The sequence below is a fragment of the Lemur catta genome, chromosome 12, assembly GCF_020740605.2.
Source record: "Lemur catta isolate mLemCat1 chromosome 12, mLemCat1.pri, whole genome shotgun sequence".
NCBI lineage: Eukaryota > Metazoa > Chordata > Mammalia > Primates > Lemuridae > Lemur > Lemur catta.
Window position 1 is genome coordinate 54164166 of NC_059139.1, and position 10566 is coordinate 54174731.

The 10566-nt window shown below is 35.4% G+C and overlaps 1 protein-coding gene across 2 annotated transcripts in view; it reads left to right on the forward strand.

The window, feature by feature from the left end:
* The window catches only part of VCAN (versican), a 100122-nt gene that overhangs the window by 28547 nt on the left and 61009 nt on the right, over nt 1-10566 (forward strand). For both annotated transcript variants that reach the window (XM_045566276.1, XM_045566277.1), the window contains exon 6: nt 4995-5288. In XM_045566276.1, coding sequence (XP_045422232.1) covers nt 4995-5288 — 294 coding nt within the window. The remainder of the gene's footprint in view (nt 1-4994; nt 5289-10566) is intronic.

Below are 10566 nucleotides of genomic sequence, written 5' to 3' on the forward strand. Positions count from 1 at the left end.
AAAAACTTAAAAGTCCAACACTTCAAAGCTAATAATTATGTTGAATTGTTATCACCTTGATATTTAATATGTTCTGGAAGTGGTTTTATCCTATGAGTATTTAGAAGCTCATTTCATGTAACCGCTTCCAACTCACTCATCCCATCTACTTTTGCATACATTTATTACTTACATACCATTTGACCCAAATAGGAAGGAATTGTGAAAATATTTACAAATCTTGAACTTTCATAGTGAATATAAAAAACAACGGGAAGTTCTGTTCCCAAATGGACAAAGTAAATCACAATTAGTTTATAAGAACTGATTTCAGACCTAACAGTTCAGTATAGTAGGATTGTGAGCACAAATGAACAGAAGAAACATAAACATTTATCACACCACCCAGAAAACATACTCAGCTAGAAAATTGTGATGAGAATCTCAGCTTTGGCTACCATGAGAGCATCCCATCAGCTGCAGTCTAGACTAGAACTGTATAATTATCTATGATCAATTGCTCCTTTTACCTTGGTGATTGAAAAGAATTGTCAGCGAGAGAAAAACATCCTATCCTAGGTTTGCTCCAGACTCAACCTCTTTAATAATTATGCCTAGTGACTCCTGGGTATAAACTCTAGCTTATGAACACTGTAGGTCATTTTTAATGTTTTGAATTGTTTTCATCATTGCTTGCCATTTCAGTATGTGTCATGTTTGAGTCTGCCAAGAACCAGCTTTTCCATGTAGCAATCAGAAGTATGGAAAAAGGATAGGCATGGTCCACTTTCCAGGGAGTCTTGTAGCAGCTAGTGGTCAAATTAAAGTATCTTTTCCCATATTTCTGATGTTAATTTCCATGATTAAGACAAATTTAGTTTGTAGAATGTCACTGGATATTAAAGTCTCACCAGCAATGTCTCCCAGTTTCTTCTAGGGCATCCCTGGAAAGTTGAAACAACAGGAATAATTCAAAGCCACAAGCATTTAACTTGAAATTTTGGAAAAATATAGCTTAAGATACTACATATCTGTTTTTCATATGAATGTACCAATTATCCTGTGTATGAAATTCTCTTTTCTGCATTATATTTTATGTGTACACAAATCTGAATGTATATGTATACACCATGATGAGTTCTTGTAACAACTTGACATCTTAAACAATGCATCATTTTGCATATATAAAAGATATTTTGTATATTTCCTGACATTTTATTTGCTGTCTTTAATTAGACAACAATGAAATATTCTTTCATAGGTAGATAACATTTTGAAACATGTTCCAAATCTCTGTTCTAGTTACAACTTTGATAAGTGTCCTATCAATGTAGTCTTTGATGAGGTTACTCCTGGAACTCGATAGTAGACTTCTTGTCAAATTATAAAAAAGATGCTTGTTTTCCAGGAGGGCAACTATCCAGTAAATCTAAAAATACATGAAATTGTTCAGGTCCAAGTATCCAGGAGTAGTGACAGAACACAACCTTGTCTTATGCTAATAAAATAGGCATTTTTTCTCACAGAAGGTTGTGCATCACCCCTCTAACTCTAAAGACAGTACTAACTCAGAAGGAAATTTTATTATTCCCATCAGAGACAAAAAGGTGCCTAAAAGATACCCTCAGGCTAGGATCTTACACAGCTGGGCCAATTCAATCATATTGAGAGAAGCAACTAAGCAAATGTACCCAGGTGCTTTGCCTGATTTCCCATGTTTGCTGTGATCAATGGCTTTCCCTTTTGTCTATTCTTTTGGGTTATAATTTGGTTTTGCCTGTATACTCTAGATTTTATCTTTGTCTATATAACCATTCATTTTTGGACCAAGCCTGGATTTATATACTGTTACTGGCTCAGACTTAATTTCTGTCCAATTTCATGCCACTGTGCTATGGTTTAAAACATATTGTTTGACTTGTAAAAAAATTTCTGACTACAGATTTAAAAATTGAAAGTCGATCAATAGAAACATTGAAAATGTTAACATCTTGACTGCTTTTCTCAGTGTAAGAGTGGTCATTGTTAACCTAAAATGCACATTTTTCTGTGGGATATGGGTTTGAAAGACTTACTCCTGGAAATTATCATTGATGAGAAAGCCTGCTGCTTTAATCTGCTGTACCTTGGCTTACTTTTTGCAAAATGAGCTTCTTTTTATTAATCAGAAATGAACTCTTTCCATGTTCAACTTAAAATTCATGCCTTAGACACTTCATCAGAGTTCCCTGGTCTGTCCTATCCCCCTTTTGCCCACTTGCACAACACTGGGAGGCAATTGGCTTCATATTTACTTTGCTTTGGACTTTCCCACCTTGATTCTGTCTGGTGACCTGGCCCACTCACTCTGCTTGTATCTTGAGCAGGTTGACACATACCAGAAACTTAATAGTAAGTTATGTTTGTTGTAAATCAATTGAGATTCATGTTCTTGATTGAAACACACATGTCTTTAGAACAGTGTTTTCCAAACTATTCTATGAAACAAATCTACATACAGATGTCCTGGCTTTAATAATAGGGGGTTGACACAAAGAAAGGACAGAAGTTTGGACATTTAACTTATCACATTTGGTATAGATTGAATGTTACTTATAAGAGATTAAAGACATACTAAGATAGTTCTAGAGTATAGATGCTTCACTACATTAGGTTTTTGAGGTGAGCAAGATAATGTTCATACTAAACAATTATGATTTAGAAGGCTTAGGTAATTATTTTTTGGAACAGAATTAAAATAAATGTTTTTCTTTTCTTTTTCTTGTTATTTTGAAGTAAAACAATAATTATGCCACAGATGATGACTGACCACACGTTATCTTAACAGATGAATTCTTTCAATCCTCACCTTAAAGTAAACTCAATTGATTCCTATTAAATCTTCCTTTTTTCCATCTGAGTTATAAGAAACCCAATGGTAATGTCCCTTTCAATATGCTTTTTTTTTTTTTTAAGACAGAGTCTCACTCTGTTGCCCGGGCTAGAGTGAGTGCTGTGACGTCAGCCTAGCTCACAGCAACCTCAAACTCCTGGGCTTAAGCGATCCTCCTGCCTCAGCCTCCCAAGTAGCTGGGACTACAGGCATGCGCCACCATGCCCGGCTAATTTTTTCTGTATATATTTTTAGTTGTCCATATAATTTTCTTGCTATTTTTAGTAGAGACGGGGTCTTGCTCTTGCTCAGGTTGGTCTCAAACTCCTGACCTCGAGCGATCTGCCCGCCTCGGCCTCCCAGAGTACCTCGTTTCTTAACAAGAACTTGAAATGCCATTCATTTAACAAATATTATTAAATCCATACTATGTAACTGGTACTGTAACCCTTATGCTTTTAAAATTTATTAGAAAGGGAGACATTATGGGTGTAGGAAGGGGAAACTTGTTCTTATAGTGTGTTTTTTGATTTGAGATTACTGTCATTTGCCAGACTAGATAATTAAGGATAAAAATCTGTTCTCACCTATACCACTGCTTTCAATCAGGTAAAAGGAATTTTTCTTCGTGTTCTTCAAATAGCTGTTATTGAAATTTGGCCCAGTTTCCTCAGTAGCAATTTTAGATAGAGAGTGAGAAAAGTATGTGCATTGGCCATGTTTTCCAAATTTTTCTTGTTTTATAAAGCTGTCACACACTCAGAGAGAGTAAATGGTGCTATTCACTTTAAACAATTGCTTGTTACATTTGGATTTAGTCAGGTGAAGATCGAAATCATGAGAGCTCTCTGCGTCCAGTTGTCTAACATATCATAGATTCAGAGATCAGCCTCAGTGAAATGGAAACAGGGTCTGCAGCTGCTGCAGTAAGGGGCTGTCAGTGTTTTAGCTTCTTCTGTAGCTCATTTTTCATTCCTCCTCCTGCCTGCTGTATCTGCTTAGGTATTCTCTAATTCTGCCCCGTCTTTTAGCCACTTGATGTGAAAAGCATCATTTAATTTAAATTGAATTTGTTTTGCCAAATTGTTGTTAGTTATCGAAGTAAAATTCAAATTTCACCAATTCTGACGTTTCCACAGTATTTTATTGTAACATATTGAATGATAATGAATACACCCTCTGCTAATTGGACCTGGTGATGCACTAAGTCAATGTCCAGCCTTTCCTTGTTAATCAGTCTGCAAATATAAAAGTTTCCTGAATCTAGTTAGAGCCCCTGGTAGCATTTATGGTATCCCTGTGAGAAAAAAAGTACCCCCTCTGGGCAAACTGATTCCAGAAGGTATCCTCTCTGGGCAAAGCAACTAGGAAAACAAGGCTTCCTCCAAAGGGTCCCTTTGGCTGACTGACCGGGAACTGACGTGGGCCCCGTACACCTGGGCCCTGTGCTCTTGTTCAAACCACAACCTGCACAGCCATCATGGCAGCCCTGTGCCTGGGACAGGAAGGCAGGAAATCGCATTCCATACTGCTCCCACCCCTTCCTGTCTTCGGACTTCTGGAGGTTTTCTTATTTATTTGTTTGATTGAATGGGAGTTTTAATCCATTTTGTTGGTAGTGATATATGAGAAGGAGAGTCAGAGAATCACTATTTGATTTCAGGATAAACAAAGTGAATGACCTTGGTGGCAGTTCAATACAGCTTCTCGCTTCCAGCGTACAATGTTAATAAGTACATCACAGACTTTTTCATAGGAGAAACTCATTGCCTGGGTAATAATCCAAAGAATCACTTTGGATTAGATGTGTTCATTTTAAAGAATTTATTGTAAAGCTTTATTATCAAATGACTGCTTCTATGGCCTGTGGGAATACACACACACACACACACACACACACACACACACACACACACTTATGCACACATAGAATGAAACTTTTTTCTGGTGTGTATTATTTATTATATATTAATAATTATAACAAAATTAAGTAACCATTATGTTTTCTGCTTTAAAGTATCAGAAGCTGCTACCTTGCAATGAAAAAAGTCTTACACGTTTCCCCTCAACCTGCCCATATGTATCAAAACAAGAAAAGAATGAATAGCAAAACTTACAACTTTTCCCCCCCTTCTTTTTCTAGGTGAGGTGTTCCATATCACTGCTCCCAGTAAATTCACCTTTGAGGAAGCTGAAGAACAGTGTGAAAACCAGGACGCCAGGCTGGCGACGGTGGGGGAACTCCAGGCGGCGTGGAGGAATGGCTTTGACCAGTGTGATTACGGGTGGCTGTCGGACGCCAGCGTGCGCCACCCTGTGACTGTGGCCAGGGCCCAGTGTGGAGGTGGTCTGCTTGGGGTGAGAACCCTGTACCGTTTTGAGAACCAGACAGGCTTCCCTCCCCCTGATAGCAGATTTGATGCCTACTGCTTTAAACGTAAGTGTTTGATACCTTTTTAAAAATTACAGATTAAAAAAAAAATACTTCGAAGGCATGCACTGATGTTCAACTAGCCGTTGGAATGGATTCCATGTCTTGCAGTGTGTACATGGAATGGCAACAGTTCAGTGATTTTCAAAAGCAAGCACACCGAACAGCAGCGATACGGTTGGAACAAGATGAAGTTTGACAAATGGATTTTTAGAGGGGATGAAGACATATGGGGTTAAGGTCTTAACTGTGCCCTGTTGTGCCCTGAGCCACAGAACATATTTCTGACTAGTTATTTTATATTAATTGCAGTCCTTAAATGCAATTCGATTGTTGGTGCTATAACGCTGAGGCCAATTGTGGCTGAGTTAAATCCTTAATTTCTGCTTCTTTTATCTTTGTTTGGTATCACTCTTTCCTTGAAGTGGTGGAGAATTTTAATTTGACTAATTTCAGGTGAGTACTTGGAGCTGACACGGATAGTCATAATATTCAATTCATACTTAAAAATGAACCATGCTATCAATAAAAATCTTCATTCATCTCATTTTTTTCAAGAAATGGAAATATGTGCCTGCTAATGATTAATTGTATAGTAGCATATCAAAGTACAATATGCTGTTTGCAATGTATAACATAAACTATCTTCAATTAAGTTTACTACTTAAAATTGGCTTTAAGTAACATTTCTCAACATTGTGATATACTTCCTTTAATTTTTCAGATGTCCTTAAATTGTTTTAGCAATAATAGTCACATGCTGTAGTATCATAATTATAGAATGCTTAAACAAGCAAGTAATCTAGAGTCTCACTGTAATATTTACTGTAGAGCATGTATTGTGCTAGCTAAACAAAGCTCTCCCAGAATTTTGGGTGATCTTGAGTATGTCAAAGATAGAGTCATGTTCCATTGAAATATAGTGAATATTTTGACTTTCTATGGTTCTTATTATAGCAATATGTAACTAAAACGAGTAGAAAATATCCTAGTCGATTACATAATTGATTTCTAAATTGAAATGCACAGGTATTTTTCATTAACAAAAAAGACACAGAGCTGTGATATCTAAGTAGTCAGCACAATAGATGCCAGCGCAGCTGACAGGCTTCATTTCACATATTTCTGTGTCCCAGCTAAGATGCCTCTGCTTGGATCTCCTCCCTGAGACTCAACTTTCTGAGTGTTAAAGCCATGTGTTGTGTATTAGCTTCATACAAGCTGGCCGATTCCTGAAAAAACCCTAGAAAACACCAGCTTTTGTTCTCAAGCCCTGAAACAACAGAAAAAGCCTTCCTTAATCATTTTCAGGAAAACAAACAACAATAACAAAAACTTTATCTCTAAGAGTAGACAGATGTGCACTCTTTTAAGCCACATTCTCACAACAGTGACTTTCAAGTAGTTCAGGCTCTAAAATCAGTTTTACATTAAGTGACTGATGTGATTAAGGAGCAAAATCAGATTGGTATCTGGGGGGGAAGGGGCTGGAGAGGTTACGTTAGGGAAGGAGTAGAATTTTCCAGCCTGACTACCTTACTTGATTATATTTTCCTGTGCTTTATAAAACTGGCAGTAGAAAAATTTCAAGTGACACTTTTTTCTCTATGAGGGTAAAATTTATTATAAATCAAAGCCTGTCTATAGCCACAAAGACTATTATTAAAAAAAACTCATTCTGATGTGTTTTAAATTATTTATTTAATTGAAGAATTCACATGAATGTATGAAATAATGAGGTACATAGACTCAAATAGAATAACCACCTACTAAAAACATACATAAAATCTCAAAAATATTTGAAGGTTTAGATCCATATTTTCTCTCTAATTCATTTAAATGTATATAACTTGGAAATATAATGGAGTCATATTTTGGTTTTTTCCCCCACTTAAGCTAGTGAGATTCTTGTTTCTTTCTTTCCTACCTAAGAACTTAATGTATTCAGAATTCATTCAGTACACACGAGGTTAAGAAAGTTTAGCCGTAGCATAAAAGCCTTCCTTAAACCATACACAATGCCTACAGCTTTCCCAAAATTTGAATTCATTCTTCAAGAATTCTTTTAATATATATTTTGAAAGATTTTTAAATATTTCCAAAATGACTGATGTCCACTTTTCCCACATAGTCAAGTAATGATGAAATTCTGCAGGTTAAAGTTTATAAAAATTGTGGCCTCGGCTACAATTCCAAAGATGATTTCAGAGATGTACAGGCAGCTGGCTGAGTAGAGGAATGTAGAAATATATTTTTCTTGTTTGCTTTTATCAAATGTAGAAAGTGTTTTTTAAGCCACTTGGTGAATAAACAATGACAAACTTTACCTTGCTATAATTCCCTTTTTCTTATAAAGTCACTGAATAAAATATTAACAATGACTAATAATATAATTAGACTACATTCTCATCAAATAGATTTGAAAACCAGGTAAATTAATGTCTTTGTCAAATAAAGTTTTCCTTTGTATTTTCCCCTGATTATTAAACTATTTGTGAACTTTTTATTTTTCTTTGACCTAAGAATTAAGAAAGTTCTGTGGAACTTAGAGAGTTATACAAGGCTGTGAAAGATCAACCCATATTATATTCCTAAATTTAAGTGAATCAAAACCATTCAAGATGTATGATAATCTCTCATTTAATGTTATTAATGATTTCTAGGAGAGAGAGCATGTTTCCTAGAAAACCCATTCTAATATCCTATGACTATCACTGTCAAATAATTTTTCTAATTAAGTCCATTGCATTAGGGTTTGAACCCTTGTTTCCTTTTTAAGTTGGAGACCAAAATCTAAATAGTGGCCATTTCTGTTGTTGAACACAATTGTTTAGTTGTACCTTAGTCTCTCTCCAACAGAAACAACATTTTCTTGTTTTGAAATTTCAATCTCTGAATCTTTAATCATTGATGTGATCTTGCTTTGATCCTTCATTATTTTTCATGTCCCTCTGATTATGTTTGGATCTCGTAATAGTGGTCTAGAGACGGCTTAGTTCTCACCACTTCCTATGCTATCTTGTACATTTGTTCATTTTAAAAATTGGCCTGCCTTTCTAAACCCTGGTCAGTTCTTTATCTTTTTTTTTTGTGCCCTAGTTCCTAATCTGACCATGGGTGCCAAAATGAATTCTTCTCTAATTGGTATTTTAAAAATGTTTCCTGTTTCTTGAATTTGAATCAGTTAGCATTCAATCACTCATAAAACTCTTAAAAGGTAGTTTGAAGTCTAATTCCATCCTTCCTTTCCAATCATCACACTTTCCGCAACCATGACCCAGATTCAACCTATTGAATATTCACTCTGTGTGTGACTTCTTCCCATGCTTACACATAGTTATGTATAATAAATTTAATATAGAAGAGCTAAGTTAAAATTAGTTACTTCTCTGTAATGTAGACAGTATGGGTATGAGTTAAATTGACTGTCATACTGCTAATAGGGGTTTTATATTTTATTAGGAAAATCTGCCTCATGTCTCGTAACAGAAGCGCAGAGAAGATAGTCCATAGGACAAAAATGCCATAAGTACAGTGATGTAAAACATCTGTGGGGCAGACAGCTGCAAAGGGTGGAAAGGAACCTTTGTGGGAAAAGATGCATGCTGATTTTTGTTGGCTTCCTCAGTAATGAAGTTGAAGGAACACTGGTAGTTTTCCAAGACCATAACTTCTCCATGTGAATGCACCTTCTAGAAGGACACTTTTAAAATGATCTCGAGTTGTGTTTTTACCTCTATCTTAATAATAGTCTTCATTAACACAGTAGCATTTATTCTTAAGAGATATCTTTTTCTAGATATTTGTGCTTTTAAAAGTTACTTCCTTTTTTGGAATGGCTGAAACAAATGGCACAGATGATCAGATACACTGAGTTGTGATCGAAATCAGCTGTTCAGTTGAGGAAAAAGCCACTCAAACGCAAAAGGAAGTCTGAGGTTTTCCATTCCAAGTAGTCGAATTAATTAACTTAACTATAAGCAGACTTTTTTTAACAGGGCTCTAAAAGTATTGAAAACGCTTGTTGTTGAAAACAAAGTCACATAAATTCCGGCTTTGTAGGGCAGATTCTCTGAGACATATTGCTATCACTTTACTGTGGAAGGCAACAGCAAACTGTAATAACTGACAATGAGATACAGTTATTTAGTTTGTAAAACCTGAGTCCATTTTTAAAACACAGACATGTTTTCATAGCATTGTAGAGAGCTGCTAGCAAAGAGCTTGAGTTGGAACACGGAAAGACCTGATTCCCAGGCCCTTTGTTTGGCCCTAATGCAATGGCACCTCTTTTTAAGTTAATTTCATCAGCCATGGAAATACTCAGAGGGAAAAAGTAAAATTAACCTTTTTGTTGTTATTAATAATAATATGATTAAATTTTCTCTAATATGCAGTTTGCTAAGTGTTTATATTATGTTTCCATGGGAACTTTTTCTGTACATATTTTTTACTATTTCCCCAAAGAATGCAGTTATAAGACAAACATGAAATTTGGCAGTTAAATGAGGTAACGGTTATGGAATTTCAGAGGATAGAGAATTGAATTAAAAGAAAACCGGTCAACCATATTTTGGGTCTTTAAGTTGTTCATGTCAATCAAAATAGACCAATGCTTCTTTCAGGAAATGAATGCAGAAAAAGCTTTTCTTACAAAAAGGGAGGGCAAGGTTATTTAACATGTTTTTAGAGATTTTAACTCTTTTTAGTTTAGTTTTAATATAAAAGGGTAAATAGTGACAGGCTTTAAAGGATATTTAAATGTACCATAATGTAAATTATAAAATCGATGAAGCTGGGCTTTAAAATGGCCTGGGGAACGACCACAGCTAATAACAGCTCATGCCAGACAAAAAATAAGGAACTTATTACAGCCATAGTCTGATTTAAAACAAAATCACATCATTTTATGATTAAGTTTTGACAGAGCAGATGGAGCTAAAAAGTACCCAATTTTGTTTTTTAAGGGCTCCTGTTTTGGGTTATTAAAAGTCAGAAGCAAGATACTATATATACTGTAGATGTTTACAATTCTTATCAGGAAGAACAGGCATTGCCCATACAGTTAGCTTTAAGTCATATGGGATGTAGGAAAACAACAACTACTGGTTTCCTCAGAACAGTTCCTTCTGAGTTCAGTAGCAACTAGTTTTTCATTTTCAAAAATACTATTGTTTTTTTAAACACAATTTTTGTACACTAGGCTACTGCATTTTCCCTGTTGAGAAGGAATCTTGTTTACAACACTGTCAAATTTATACACAATTTAAATTTCTTTAAACAG